Source organism: Anopheles ziemanni, chromosome 3 (genome assembly GCF_943734765.1).
Source record: "Anopheles ziemanni chromosome 3, idAnoZiCoDA_A2_x.2, whole genome shotgun sequence".
Taxonomy (NCBI): Eukaryota; Metazoa; Arthropoda; class Insecta; order Diptera; family Culicidae; genus Anopheles; species Anopheles ziemanni.
In genome coordinates, this window is record NC_080706.1 from 62,903,970 (window position 1) to 62,920,737 (window position 16,768).

The following is a 16,768-nucleotide window of genomic DNA, read 5'->3' on the forward strand; positions in this document are numbered from 1 at the left end:
TCAACCGATACCAATACAAAAATTATATGAAGAGGATTCAGAAAGATCTAAAACAAAACCCAAAACGTTTTTGGAGCTTCATGAAAAGCAGAACTTCATGTAAAAGTGTCACCTCGTCCATCACATATAAAGATAAAACTGCATCCAATGGAAATGATATCGCTGAGCTATTCGCGTCTAGATTTAGCGACATTTTTGACCACCGGCCCGTTGACGCTCACTCGATTGAAAATGCGCTGCAAAATGTTCCCTATGACATGATTAATATGAACTCAATCGTGGTCGATGAAATCACAGTTAAGACCGCCATAAATAAATTAAAACCATCCTATAACCCTGGCCCGGATGGCATTCCATCTGTGGTGTTAAAACACTGCGGCAATAGTCTTTTAACTCACCTAGTGCGTCTTTTTCGTCTATCGTTTGTGCAAAAATCTGTGCCGTCCTTGTGGAAAACGTCCAACATGATCCCAATATACAAAAAAGGAAGCAGCAAAGAGGCTACTAACTACAGGGGAGTTACTTCCCTATCAGCTTGTGCCAAATTAATAGAAATAGTAGTGTACAACGCGATCATCGGCAGAACAAAAAATTACGTATCGTTCAAGCAACACGGGTTCATGCCCAAGCGCTCAACCTCCACAAATTTGATAGAATTTGTTTCGGATTGTCTGAGTTGTTTGGACAAAGGAGGGCAAATGGATTGTATTTACACCGACCTGAAAGCCGCCTTCGACAGAATATCAATCGATATACTGCTAGCAAAATTAGATAGGCTAGGCATATCAGAACCAATCCTGACCTGGTTTCGGTCGTTCCTTACTAGTCGCGTGTACTTTGTGAAATACGGAAAATGGTACTCTAGTCAATTTACAAACTCGTCAGGAGTTCCGCAAGGAAGTAACTTAGGACCACTCTTATTTTTAATATATATTAATGACGTCTCCTTCGTATTACCGGACACTAGTCACCTAATGTATGCCGATGACGTAAAACTGTATCTGCCAATATCCTGTGATAATGACTGTGATAGACTACAAGACATTGTAAACATATTTGTTGAATGGTGTGATCGTAATAAGTTGTCAGTCTGTGCGGAAAAATGTTGCAGTATCTCGTTTTATCGTAATAGAAACCCAATCAATTTTATGTACGCTATCAATGGCACGTTACTCACAAAAGCTACAACGATCAACGATCTAGGCATAATTCTTGACGAAAAAATGAGTTTTAAAAACCACTATGAAAAATGTTTGTCTAAAGCCAACAAAGCGTTAGGACTGGTAAAAAAATTGACGAGCGAATTTGACGACCCTCACTGCATAAAGTCACTTTATTGCAGTCTAGTCCGATCAATACTAGAATTTGGATCTATTATTTGGTGCCCGCAATCGCAACAATGGACCAACAGACTCGAAAGTGTACAAAAAAGACTGACTCGCTATGCCGTCAACAAATTAAAATGGCCAAACCAGGACTCAATTAGATACTACACGCGCTGCTTACTGTTAGGAATGGAGACATTAGAAAAAAGAAGAGAAAACGCTAAGGCATTATTTATACTAAAATTACTAAAAGGAGAAATTGACGCACCGTGCATTTTAGAGAAAATACAATTTCATGTACCTCGGACCGCCACACGACACCATTATTTATTATCTACTACCCGGCATAACACAACATATGGGAGCAACGAACCAATTACGGCAATGACGAAAAGCTTTAACAAGGTGTACTGCGCAATAGACTTCCATACGAACACTGACATTACGAGAGAAGGACTGAGATTTGTTAACTAGATTAAGAATTTTGTGTGTTAGAATTAAGTAAATGTATACGAAATGGCTTGTGGGGCCTTTATGGCGGACAAGTAAATAAATAAAATAAATAAATAAACTGTAAAAAGTAAGGAGACCAGCATCTCAGGAAGCCGACAAAGCGAGTGGGGAAACTACATCCGAGGAGGCAAAGTCGGAGTCGGAAGTTCCGACGCAATCGGTGTCGCCAATCCTGGCTTTGTTAAAAAGGGTAAGCACAAGCATGCCAATGTTCATTTCGTACCAGTTGCAGCGTAATGAAATCTCACTCCCGTTTTAGACGATTACAACCAAATCGAACCGCAGGATAGAAGAGTGCTGATTCGCGATGGTTTATTGTGACCGGAAGTTTCATACACTCGAAGCGATAAGCAGTTCCCGTGGATTCATTTACTTCCTAGAGTATTATACGTGAGTATTTGTAAAAATTGTTCCAACATGTTTTGAGTGTCAAATAAATGTTTCATAATTTTAACTATTTGTGTCTGACATTTTTTTTGCGGCATCAACCGAAAGAAATCATTTATCACTACTACATACATAAATTCCATGGTTCGCACCAACACATGCATAGATCTGGGCTGTACGTTCTCACTCACACACGCTCATAAGCCCGTGGATCAAACTCCTGACTTTTCCTAACTTCTCCTAAATTTTGTATGGCCGAAATCGAGATGACACCAAATTAGGAGTTTGCATGCAAGTTTTTGCCTAGTGGTCATCTGTCGGAAAAATGGAAAGGATCTCTCCGTGTTTCCTCCCTACCCACGACGCGAGGTCTGGGATAAGGGTGTGTGTGTCTATCGTCCCCTGCTAGAACTGTCCCATCTGCTTTGCCATTTCCGCATCGACTCCTGCTGAACCGCTGGGCTCACCGCCCTGGAGCTGCCACCTCCTGCCGCCTTCCGTCGATAGCACTCAGCGTCTTCCTCCACCAACAAGCACGTGGGCACCATCCCTGCAATCACCGCGACTGCATCCAAGGATATCGTCCGGTATGCACAGGTTACCCGTATAGCAAGTAGCCTATGCACCCTTAAAATCCTCTCCTGGTACGTTGTGGCGCTCAGGGCATCTGCCCACACTGGTGCCGCGTACCGGAACGCTGACGTAGCCACCGTCTAGAAGGCGGCGTTTACTGCTTCTGGGTCCTGCGGTGTTCAGCATGATGCGCGAGATAGCTGCTGCAGATCACGTTGCCCTCTCACACACATATTCGATATGCGCCTTGAAGGAAAGCCGGTCGTCCAGCATCACTCCCAGATACTTCAGCTGAAGCTGTGCGATAATCTGGGAATCACCCATCCAGATGGACGAAGCCTGCCTCTGCTTGTGGCTGCTCACCAGTAGATACTCGGTTTTGTGGTGAGCAATCACGAGCCTGTGCTGCCTCATCCACGACTCTATCCTACTACAGGCCTCGGCCGCAAGGATCTCCACTTCGGCTGCGTTCTCCCCAAGCACAGTCAAGGCGATGAGTTCTGTGCCTTTAGGGAGGTCGAGTTCCAGCAGCCCGTCATACGTGTGTGTGTGTGTTTTGGGGGGGAGGGGGGGGGGGGATTCCAATTGCGATAAAACAATAGTTTTAATAGTAGAATAATCACACCGATTCTTAGTGTTTAACACGTCAAACGCTACGCCGGTCTCGTGCGGCCGACAATGTTCTTTCCCGAATGTCGGCGTCGGACAGACAGAAAAAAAAAAATTCAGTTCGGTGCACGCTTCGTTGCGGCCTGCAAAGTATTCGAAACATGATGCTGGGGACCAGGGACTTGAACAGTGGATGGATGGGTTATTTTTGGAAATTTTAAAATGAAGTGCAATAGCAATAATCTTAGTGATGCATAGTGATTAATACGTTAAGCGCTACGTCGGTCCCGTGGAGCCGACAGTGTTCTTTCCCGTAAGCCGGCGTCGGCCTGCTCGGACTGACAGAGCCCGTTAGGTAGGCTGGCGTTTCTACGAATCGCTGGCAGAACGGAAAGCGTTCGCGCTTAACGTGTTAATAAATTACATGAAATCGCATTGGCTTCTGGGAAACGAAGTGTTGGAAAAATTAAGTTCGGTGCACGCTTTGTTGCGGGCCGCAAAGTATCCGAAAGATGATGCTGGCACCAGGGTCTTTAACAGTGGATGTGTGGGTTATTCTTGGAAGTATGAAGTTGAAGTGCAATAGCAATAAGCATAGTGATGCATAGTGGTTAATGGTAACGCCGTAGTTGTTGCTTTTGTTAAGTTATTTGCGTGCGTGTGAATATGTCTGTGTTTGTGGTTGGTGGTTGGGACGGCGTTCGTGGGTCGTAGCTTGATGGCTGAGAGGTCCGTCCTTTGACAAGAACTTAAAGTCAACCCAGGACTCCGGATATCTCCGGCTCCCGTGAGCAACATGCTAGAAGAAAAGTAAATAGAAGGCATGCCCAGATTTTTGGCAAATGCGTTTAACGAAAAAATGCAGCGCGTCTGTGTACTAAATAGTAATTTGTTGCTTAGTGGCTAATAGAGGCGTGTGTGTGTGTGTGTGTGTGTATGTGAGTGCGTGCGCACGTGCGTGTGTGTGGGATTGAGCGGTCTTGATTTTCGTTTGTCTTCCTCCTTTTACTGCAACTTATGACTTTCAATTCTTCCGGAAGTATGGATAACACCCCTACAACGCTTCGGAATGCCGCCGAAGAAGCGATTCGGGCCAGATATCCCGCTCCCTCCAACGAGACTGCAACGGACCGGAATCGACGCATGAATCGGTTGAACAGTGCGCTCTACCGTCGACCGAGACGTCTTACCAGACAACGTGTAGCCAACTTCCGCCGTAATCGTCAGGTCAGTAGTAGTTGTATTTTTATGTTACACTTTTAGACATTCTAAGTTATGTGGTTGAATCTCTACACTTCCTCAGGTGGGTGCGGCTCTGCCCACAGTTAGTACCCCAACCAGGGCCCCGGCCGAATGTTTTACTCCTAATTCGGCCTCGGTGACCGGTTTTACTCCAATTCAGGTCCGAGCCCCGGTTTCAATACCGGTCCAAACCCTATAACCAACTCTGTCTCCTACCAAATCCCAAAATCTGGCTCCAACCTTAACCACAACATCGGCTCGGGTCAGACTACACCAGCCTATCATGGTGCAATACAATCCGGAGGATTTATGACTCCGCCGGGACACGGAAGCTGCGCGCCAGCGACGGCTCATTGCTAGACACAGTACCAACACTCTGCGCATTGGGTTGGGTTACCATGAGGGTTATAACCACACAGCATGGCATCAGCTGGGAGCCTAACGGAACTGCGCTTTCTGTAGTGCGCCCAAGTGGCCAGGAAAAGCACCTACAGAAACACAGCTAGCCCCATTTGACCAACCTCCACCAGAACTACCATTATTTATGAAATACATCAGAAAGTACAACAATGCATTTGCATTCACTTCAATGGGTGCATCGGTCAAACCAAACGATCCCGTAAGACGAGACGTGACCGTTGCCGGCGGTGGCGTTTATAATTATCGAATTCAGGGAGCGCTCTGCCACCGTATTGGTTCCCTAACGCATCTACCCAACCATCCGCCAATATTCGCTCAGTTGTATTTTTACGACAGTAGCGATGTCGAGCAATATAACGCCATACTGGAGGCAAGATTGTCCTTTCGTGCAGGATTGAATCGATCCATTATGTCGACGCTGCAGCGTATGCTTACGGACCACAACACGTTGGCGGCGATGTTTAAGCATGCTGTTGCCAAATCAACGAACAGCAGTGTGTGAGTTAGAGAAGTGAGATGAGGCACGAGGAGTACGGTCGGGTCAACGTTCCATCATGAGGGGAAGGAGAACGAGAGCGGTCAGCTGATCGATGTTTATCCATTACTCATCGATCAGCTGATAGCTCTCGATCGAAGCTTATAAGCGATCGGGGAACGTTGACCCACCCGATGCCAAGTCGAATAGATAGAAAATGAGACAAAGATAGAAGATGAGAGAAAGGAAGTCTTCCTCGGCGGAGCGCGGAGAAAGCCTTGCTTTTGGAACTGTGCCACCGCCGAGGAAGGACGACATAAACTTTAATACAACCTTTTAATTGTATTGAATATTTACGTCTTAAATAAACGGTTAAATATCTAAGCATCAGACCAATAAGACAATAAGAGTTTTTAACACATGCCTATGAGCGAATGTCGGAAGGTGCTGGCGAGAATATTCGAATATGCCTACACTCGCGAATCGCAGGTGTCGACCAACGTCGGTACAATCGACCTACGGTAGCAGAGATTGGAGAGCTTTTTGTTGAGGGTCAAACTGCACCAGCTCGAGAGCTGATGGTGCTGTCACGAAATACCGGATTTTTGATCCCAATTTTTGAGCAACACCCCGAAAGAGATGCAATGCAATGTCCGCTATTGCACCCATACGCTGAAGTGGGTTGGACAATTGAGTTGCCAATGCGTCGAGGAACAACGGTGCGGACAGAACAACGGAACGGTCAGCCGGCAGATTCTGAAGTATCTTGCCGGCAAATCTCCCCACGGGGGCATGCTGCATACCGGATGTGCTGGCGTCCGACAGATAATACGCTGTTCCATCGGGCAGGTCGGCTTTTCCAGCAGTATTGTGTCGATATGTACTGCAAAGTCGAATCTCAACGACTGATGTACCAGCGTAATAACCAACGACAGCTTCGGGCAGAACTTTATCAGGGTGTCTGGGATATTATTGCTGGTGACCAACCCCTGCCCAACGTCGACACACAGCGCCAACAACAAACTCCCGAGCAGGCCATCGTTCGGAAAAATCAGGAGTCCAGCAGCACGGGACGACGAGTGATTTTGGCGCCATCCTACGTAGGTACATCCAGCGACCGGTACATGCGGGCACAGTACCAGGATGCAATGGCCATCGTACGTGCCTTTGGTAAACCGGACTTATTTATCACCATCACCTGCAAACCCAAGTGGTCCGAAATAACCCAGCTCCTACTACCCGGTCAACACGCGTCCGAACGACCAGATCTCACGGCCAGAGTTTTTCATGCAAAGAAAAACGCGATACTGGATGATCTAAACAAGGGTGCACTTGGTGTGGAAGTCGCAAAAGTGTACGTCATCGAATTCCAGAAGCGTGGACTACTCCATGCGCATCTGTTGCTTATCCTAGGGGACGACGACAAACCTCAAACACCGGATGACTACGATAAGTTCGTTTCGGCAGAAATTCCGGATCCGGCCAACGAACAGCTTTACCACACCGTAATGCGATGCATGATGCAAGGACCGTGTGGGAGTTTTAATCAGCAGTCTCCGTGTATGAAGGACGGAGTATGCTCGAAACGATACCCGAAATCCTTCCGTGATCAGACGCACGCTACCGAGAATGGCTATCCAGGATACCGCCGTCGGGACAACGGACGCACCGTTATTGTGAAAAGGGTGGCGCTTGATAATCGACACGTCGTACCATACAATCCGTGGCTCTTGCACAAGTACGACTGTCATTTCAACGTCGAAGTGTGTACGTCGATCACAGGAGTTAAGTACCTGTACAAATATATCTTCAAGGGAAATGATCGGGCAGCGGTTTCCCTCGGACAGGAGGTCGACGAAATTCAGATGTTTCTCGACGTGCGGTACATTTCGGCATCTGAAAGCTGCTGGAGAATTATGCGTTTCGAGGTACAGGCGAAATCACATGTCGTGGTTACACTACCGATCCATCTGCAAAATCAGCAGAGTGTCCTTTTTAGACCAGATGGATCGGGTGAAACCATTCTGGCACGTGCGCGGAATACTGAGTTGACGTGCTTCTTCGAACTGGCAACGCATGATGAATTCGCAAAAACACTTCTGTACCACGAGGTCCCTACGCATTTTCGCTTTGCAAAACCAATAGCAGGTCAACGGCAGCCATGGCACAGTCGTACGGGCAGTCAGTGGATACGGCGCACCCGTCACGACAAGTTGCTTATCGGGCGAATGGTCTACTGTCCCATGACGGACATGGAGCGCTACTGCTTGCGACTTTTGTTATGCTACCGCAAAGGGCCCACCTCCTACCTGGATTTGCCCACAGTTCGTGGCACTGTGTGTCCAACATACCAGCAAGCCGCCGTACAGGAAGGTCTACAGCAGGATGACAACGTGTGGGATCGGACACTACGCGAAGCAGCATCATTTCAAATGCCCTGGCAGCTTCGTTATTGCTTCGCAATGATCCTGACAGCTGGACAACCAAAAAACCCACGACTTCTATGGGACACGTTTGCAGATCACTTCAGCGAGGACTTCCATCGACAACTTCGCGATAACTACACGGCGGATGCGACTGATGACCACAACAGGCTGTTGCGTGACATCGAGCATTTCCGAGCCGTTAGCGAGATCGACCGTTTTCTGCGCAGCGCTACACCGGCCAAAGATCTTACGTGCATTCCGGGTATGCCGCAGCTTGCTGACTACGTTCACGTTCAGCCGCACCTGATCGATGGAGACGGTGGTAACCCATTGATCAGAAGTGAGCGTCAGTATTCAGTGACCGATCTCGACCGTACACTCCGTAAGGTGCACCAGCTGAACGAGGATCAACGAACAGTGATGCCTATCGCGAACGAAGTAGGTTTCACCAATCGATCGATGCATTTTTATCGGTCGATAAAGTTATCTACTCGAATTTTGCATCGCGTTCGCTTTTTCTGAATCGGTCGATATAAAATTATCGGTCGATAAGGCAACCAGTTTTCTGGCTGCTAATTAGCTACTTTTCTATGGATGTAAAAATCGCCTGGACGACAATCGTCATCCAGCTGGATCCAAGTATCCTTATTTTTCTGCTCAAGTGATACATTTGGTAAACAGATGAAAATAATTGAAAAGAAATATCAATAAAATCAGTGAATTTGGTGGAAATAACGAATTGTGTGGCTCACTGGTGTTAGTTATTGTGGATTCGTGTCGATTTTTTAGTGTACCACCATCAAAAATGAACGTTTAACTCGCTATCGACTGGTCCCTAGCAGTGGATAGTATATCGATCGATAGGGTTCATCTTTTAGCGTTCGCGATAGCAATATCTATCGATATAGCAACTACTCGACAAATTTGTTCGCGTTTGACAGTCGTTTTATCCACTGCTATATCGATAGATAACTTTCAACGTTCGCGATTGCTTAGTGAACCAAGTATCCTGAAAATGAACACTTGTTGGTGGATATACCATATCGATCGATAGAGCAAAATGTATCCGATAGCTCCCAGTGTACGACACCCTAAAAGCGGCTGTGGACTCCGTAGATATTGAGGGCGATCGCCTGTTCTTTCTTGACGGCCCAGGAGGAACCGCGAAATCGTACCTGCTCGAGAAGCTTCTGGCATACACGCGCCGTCAAGGAAAAATCGCACTCGCGACAGCATCGAGCGGTATCGCTGCGCTATTGCTCAGCGGAGGCAAAACCGTCCACCGACGTTTAAGTTGCCACTCGATTTGGATGACCAGAGTACCTGCTCGATTCCCATGCAATCAAAGTAGGCTGAGCTGATAAGCGAGACTGTCCTCATTGTGTGGGACGAAGCTTCGATGGCCAGTCGTTACGCTCTCGAAGCCGTCGATCGCACACTGCAGGACATTATCGGTGTGCAACGACCGTTCGGTGGCAAAGTTGTGTTGCTCTCCGGTGATTTTCGCCAGATCCTTCCCATAGTACCAAAGAGAACGGAGAGCCATATCATTGATCAGTGCATCAAGCGGAGTGTACTTTGGCCGCACTTCAACAAGCTGCAATTACAGATCAACTTGCGTGTACGCTCTGCCCCCGACGCGAACCGTGCTAGCGATCTGCAGCAGTTCGCCGACTTTTTGCTCCAAATTGGTGAAGGTCGTCACGAAACTTTCCCCGGACTGAATCCATCATTGGCAAAAATACCGGTAGACATCGTATCGCCCCGAACCGATCAGCTTCAGGATGATCTGCATGCATTGATCACCAGAGTGTACACTGAACTGGAGCGGTTTTATCGGCACTCGCATTATTTTACGGATCGCTCAATTCTATCACCATTAAACGCTGATGTCACCACCATCAACAACGTCGTGTTGGACAGAATTCCGGAACCACTCATGGAATACCGTTCTGTTGACACGCTGGTGAATCCAGAGGAGCAAGAAAATCTCCAGCTGCCTCCAGAGTTCTTGAACTCACTAAATATCAGCGGCATACCAGTACATCGGCTGCGATTGAAGCGATTCGTTTCAGTTCTCCTACTGCGCAACCTCAACACCGAAATGGGATTGTGCAATGGTACACGGTTGCAGATAATTGATATGAAGGCGAACTGCATCCATGCCCGTATACTTACGGGTAAGCGACTAGGCGATGACGTGCTGCTTCCTCGGATCTACTGCGATACCAACGACAAGGGTCTACCATTCTAGATCCGTCGTAAGCAATTTCCTCTCCAGCCTTGCTTCGCAATGGCGATCAACAAATCGCAAGGACAATCACTCAACCGTCTGGGATTGTACCTTCCGAGGAATGTTTTCGCACATGGTCAGTTGTACGTGGCATTATCGCGCGTCACGACAAGGGCAACCATCAGTATGCTGATCAGCAATTCCGAAGGGCAAGACGATCAAGCAGTTTCTACTAGGAACATCGTCTATAAGCAAGTTATTGACGATTGAAAATTGGTAAGTATTTTTTAACAACGTTTGCAAAACATTGCTTAATTGATCCCTACATCGCATCATTAGAACTTTTTTCCCATCCAGCGTCATTAACCAAGCGTCATTAACCAAGGCCTAAAGGAATGCTGACATCGTTATTGAAAGAGACCACTGTCTTCTGTAAAAGCACCTAAAACCTGCCAGATGTCAACCTGTAGTTATGTAGCACCTCACGAGATTAAATGGTTGGTACTTCGTTATTCTATTTAACTGTATATATAATACTTTATTTACAATTGCATTAACTTGGTATTCACTTCAAACTACTGAAACAGAGGGAGCACTACAGGGACCTCTGCTCAATCAGCCAACCACCAAGCCAGTCACATTCCCGAGGGCTACTAATAAGTTTATGACGTTTAAAAATTGGTAAGTATTTTTAAATCACATTTTCAAAAAAAAACCTTGCATGATTGACCTCTGTAACACATAGGATTTTTTTTTTTCCTTCAGCGTCATTGACCAAGGCCTAAAGGAAAGCTGATATCGTTATTGAAAGAGACCATTGTCCTCTGTGAAAGCACCTACAACCTGCCAGATGTCAACCTGTAGTTATGTAACACCTCACGAGATTAAATGGTTGGTACTCCGTTATTACATTTAACTGTATATATTATACTTTATTTACAATTGCATTAACTTGGTATTCACTACAAACTACTCAAACAGAAGGAGCACTACAGGGACCTCTGCTCAATCAGCCAACCACCAAGCCAGCCACCAAGCCAGCCACACAGTCAGCTACTCAGCTACCAGTCCAACCACCCAGCCACCAGTCCAGCCACCCAGTCAGCCCCCCAGCCAACCTGCCAGCCAGCCAGTCATTCAGTCATCCTATCGGGCAGCCAGGGAGCCAACCATCTAGCCAGTTGTGCTAAATTCGCCCACGGTAAGCTGTATGTGCCCGTACAAATCAGTGATTCCCGAGGGCTACTAACAAGTTTATGACGTTTGAAAATTGGTAAGTATTTTTAAATCACATTTTCAAAAAAAAACCTTGCATGATTGACCTCTATAACACATAGGATTGTTTGTTTTTCCTCAAGCGTCATTAACCAAGGCCTAAAGGAATGCGGACATCGTTATTGAAAGAGACCATTGTCTTCTGAAAAAGCACCTAAAACCTGCCAGATGTCAACCTGTAGTTATGTAACACCTCACGAGATTAAATGGTGGGTACTCCGTTATTCTATTCAACTGTATATATTATACTTTATTTAAAATTGCATTAACTTGGTATTCACTTCAAACTACTCAAACAGAGGGAGCACTACAGGGACCTCTGCTCAATCAGCCAACCACCAAGCCAGCCACCAAGCCAGCCACCCAGTCAGCCACCCAGTCAGCCGCCCAGTCAGCCACCAAGCCAGCCACCATGCCAGCCACACAGTCGCCACCCAGCTACCAGTCCAACCACCCAGTCACCAGTCCGGCCACCCAGTCAGCCCCCCTGCCACCAAGCCAGCAACACAGTCAGCCACTCAGTCAGCCACCCAGTCAGAACGCAGTCAGCCACCTAGCCAGCCCTACAGCCAACCAACCAGCCTCCCAGCCAGCCTGTCAGCCAGTCACTTATTCAGTCATCCAGTCAGGCAGTCAGGGAACCAACCACATAGCCAGTTGTGCTACATTCGCCCACGATAAGCTGAATGTGGCCGTACTGATTAATAGTTCCGAACAGCTACAAGCAAGTTTATAACGATAAAAAAATGGTAAATATTTTTAAATTACATTGCATTTGTGTTTCTTCCACCTAACGCCTAACGAAATACTGACATTGACATAGAATGAGAACATTGTCTTTCGGGAAAGCACACACAACTTGCCCGATGCCCACCTGTAGTTATGTAGCATCTCACGAGATCACATGGTTGGTACTCCTTTATTCTACTTTACTGTATTATACTTTTTTTACAATTGCATGAACTTAGTTTTTACTTCAATCTACTCCAACAGCAGGAGCACTACAGGAACCTCTGCTCAATCAGCCACCCAATCAGCCCCCCAGTCAACCTGCCAGCTAGTCAGTCATTTAGTCATCCTATCAGGCGGACAGGGGGCCAGCAATATAGCCGGTAGTACTACATTCACCCACGGTAAGCTGTATGTGTCCGTACTTATCAGTGATTCCGAAGGGCTACAAGTAAGTTTAAAACGGTTCAAAATTATATTATCATCTGATATATTTGACCCCTGTAGCACATTTAATTAGTTGTGTTTCTTGCTACGTCATTAACCAAAGCTTAAAGGAATGCTGACATTGTTATTGAATGAGAGCATTGTCTTCTGTGAAAGCACCACAACCTACCCGAAGCCCACCTGTAGTTATGTTGCATCTCACGAGACCACATGGTTGGTACTCCTTTATTCTATTTGACTTAATTTACAATTGCATTAACTTGGTATTTCCTTCATTCTACTCAAACAGGGAGCACTACAGAAACGTTAACTCAATCAGCCAACCATCAAGCTAGCTACCCAGCCACCCAGCTAGCTACCCAACCAGCTCCCCAGTCTGTTAGCGTGCCAGCCAGACACGGTTGGTACACCTTATTCCTGCTATCTTAAATCACGCTTTACAATTGCATTAATTTGGTTTCTATTTCAGCCTACTCATAAAAACAGCGCTACAGCCTAGCAACATAAGATGTCATCGCAGGAACCTCTAAAGTAACAGCGAATGTACCATTATGGGGAAGAGTTAGTCAGGGAAGCGGATTAAAACATAGTATGAGATGCGTCGATTAATCTTACTTAGATAGGGATAGTATGCGCAAAATATGAAATTCGTTACGGGTAGGTTAGTTAGGGCTTGCGCGTATTACGTTGATCACACCGTCACGAATGAAATAATCGATAGGGAATAGTTTGTTAGGTGTGCGGTTTAAGATGCAGAGTAGGAGATGCGTCATTTATGTTTACTTAGGCAGGGATAGTATGCGCCAACTATGTATTGCGTTAGGGTTAGGTTAGTTAGGACACGCTATTGATAGGGAAGAGTTAGTCAAGAATGCGTATTAAAGTAGAGTAGGAGATGCGTCGTTTAAGCTGACTTAGATAGGGATAGTATGCGTAAACTAGGAATTTCGTTAGGGGGGATTGGTTAAGTGTTGCATTGCGTGGTAGGTTAGTTTAGCGTTATCGTTATGAATGTAATAATCCATAGGAAATAGTTAGTTAGGGGTGCGTTTCAAGTAGAATACTAGGAGATACGCCATTTATGTTGACTTAGTTTGCACATGCTATCGCTATCTATGTATTGCGTTACGGTTAGATTAGTTAGGACATGATCGTATTTCGTTAACCATACCAAAAAAAAAAAGATAGTGCAAAGTTAGTTAGGGGTGCGGTTCATTAAGAAGTGTAGGATATACGTCACTTGCTTAGATAGGGATCGCATGTGTGAACAGATAACGCGAGCATTTTCATATTCAGTCCTTTTTTCCTCAGTTACTTTCGTATACCACCTGATTTTTCCTTGGTCGGGTGGGTTATACATACATAGATTAGTTTACGCAACATGCACCACCATCATAATCTCATGCTTAGTAACAAGCGAAACACAATTATGATTAAGGGCTTTTTCACCAGGGTTAGTGTCAGGATCGATAAGGACAGCCCATACTTCAATCTTCAACAAAATGACAGTAGCCGTTGCGTGGCTGACATCTTAGTTAGGACAGGTTTCATGCGAGGTTGGTGGTGTCAGGGACAGCATTTGTCGAGTTTTTTAGGGAGTATTGAGGGGTGCTCGTATGGCCCATTCGAGTCTGTTTTTAGTAACCGCCCGCTTCTTTGGGCGCCCACGGAGTGCGTAAAATGCATTTTTCTTGGCTTTAACAAAAAAAAACATTAAACTAGCTGTCGTAGAGTAAAGATAAACGCAACAGTCGCACTAGCGAGTTTTGTAAGAAGTTCGGGTTTTGGGAAATTAAACTAATTACCCTGTCGCTGTATAATGACCATTATTTTGCTATTTATGAAATTAAATTCAACACAAAAAAGATGCATCCTCTGGCCGGTTAAAATTTGCGTGTTACTGCTGCATGCTATTCGCAAAGCCCGGCCTGACCGACATACACGCTCCTAATGGTTGTACTATGTTTTTCAACTGCCATCGCTGCCTGTAAGTATGATACAATTTAGTAAAGTAAAGTAAAGTAAAGTAATGTAAGTAAGTAAATACAATTTACAAGGTCGCCTTACAAAAAGATACATCCATTGGCCCGAAAGTGTTTGCCTGAGGCTACCATATGCTATTCTATTCGCATTCTGGTGGTGGAAATGGTTGGCAGGTATGGAATGCTGTGGAGCGCGGAACAAGATAAGTATTTATTTGTCAAACATAATGTGCAGCTGTTTGATAGGTTTAAACTTACAATCATCTTCTATTGTATTTTCCAGCAGTGTGGAGGTTGCTATGTTTTGTATACCGTCAAAAAACGCGACCTCCACATCGTCTATACAACGATAAATACAACTTTGAAATTCGCATACAACTGGTAGGTTCTACCGGGCCCCACAGGACCGTCGTAGCGCTTAAAGGCACATGAAGTACTTGCAAAGAAGGAATTGGTTTACATTCTTCAAATACGTCATGTTTGATCGTGCCATTCAACGATCCAGACAAGGGTCTGGAAGAGAAAAACGAAACAAACTTTTACTGTCACACTACGTCCATATAAATGGCAAGGAATTTTATTTCAAGGCAAATTTCCACCACATTGTGTATGGTCGGTTAAGCTATCCGACATTTCAGTGTTGCACGTTGGAGATGTTTCGTTCCAGCAATAAAACCGCAATTCACACTCAAGATAAAGTCAGCAAAAGAAACTTTGATTGCTAAAAGCCTCGGAAAAACTATTTCACAATACGAATACATAAATTCGTCGTACTTAAGAAATACAACCACCGATTTAAGTTGATCGCTAAAGTGTCTGTATACGTTTAGAGCGCTTTCTGTATCACAGTTCATCTCGATTCTCTGTAGGTTTGGAGCGATGGTACAAATATCAATCACTGTCAACGGCGTTAAGGTATTACACTGTATTTGCAATTCGGAAAGTTGATTGAGCTCCGGTAATTGTCCAAAGCCATCACCAATTTCACGCTCTTCTATGAAAAAATGGTTCAACGAAAGAGACTTCAAATTTGGCACATCCAGTAGGATGCGCTCGATTGGCGAGACTTCGTTGTTCAAGTCTAATTCTAAGCTCGAATGTGACGTCGTTGACTTTCTCTGAGTGCGTTTAACTCGTCACATTCCGCATAATCGTTCTCTACATGAAATCGAACGCGATCCAGTCTGCGACCAGAAAATACCAAGTGCGACCACAGGAGGCATACCAAACTGACATTTTTTAACTCGGACACTGTCAAGTAGTCGAAAATGATCCCAACAAGCTAGAAAAAAACAACAAACTGCCTCATTATGCCCTTCACATCCTTCTAGACCTTAAAATATCCCTAAATATGCGAAAACCCATCGTTTGGTTTTGTTCCAAAACCCAAACCTCAAACGCTTTTTTGAAGCTTCTATGTGTCAAAACAGCCCCAAATATGCGTCGGGATGATTTTTCCGAAGATCACCAACTCCTTCCAAGAAGAAAACCGTCATTTCATGTGTAAAACCAGCGTTTCGGGTCCGCTAGCAATGTTTTCAACCTATGCCGTGGAGCACTGTGCGGCTCACGCACACTCTCACGGCACCTGTAAACCATCGATTGATGTTTGCGACCACATCGGCTCCAAAAATCGTGGAAAATTGATCATGCTGACCTTTACAACCTTGTAGGCCTCAAAATATCTCTATATATGCGGAAACTCATCATATAGGTGGGTGAATTCCCTTCTTCGTTTATGGATTGTTTCGTGAATCCGTTTGTTACCTTGTTTCATTTACTAGTACTACATACCACGATTGTAGGCACGTGTATGTGAAACATACCGTCTTTGAAATGTTTTTCGCATTATTTGTACTACCACATTTATTTGCTTCGTGTGTCATTTATCGGATCGCGCGTTTGTCGAAATCAGTCAAGTGCTAATCATGGATCGGCTTAGTTCGTATAAAAATATCGTGCTGTTGTTCGCGGGTGATAAATTGGAGGTGGGTCCAGCTGTAGAGGATGCGGCGAGGAGCAGCTACTAGTCCGTTCAACCCACACCCAGGACGGAGTAGAGTTCCAGTGCGGACGCTGTCGCGGGCGACGCACAAGCATCCAAGCACTGGATCAATGCTCCAGGGATCCGC

General features: G+C 45.4%; 1 protein-coding gene across 1 annotated transcript; it reads left to right on the top strand.

The window, feature by feature from the left end:
- The first annotated feature begins 6,422 nt into the window (after nt 1-6,422).
- LOC131285214 (uncharacterized) lies at nt 6,423-10,224 on the top strand. Its single transcript, XM_058314074.1, has 2 exons — nt 6,423-8,408; nt 9,322-10,224. Exons 1-2 carry the CDS (start codon nt 6,423-6,425, stop codon nt 10,222-10,224), a joined length of 2,889 nt encoding a protein of 962 aa, XP_058170057.1.
- The last annotated feature ends 6,544 nt before the right edge of the window (nt 10,225-16,768 follow it).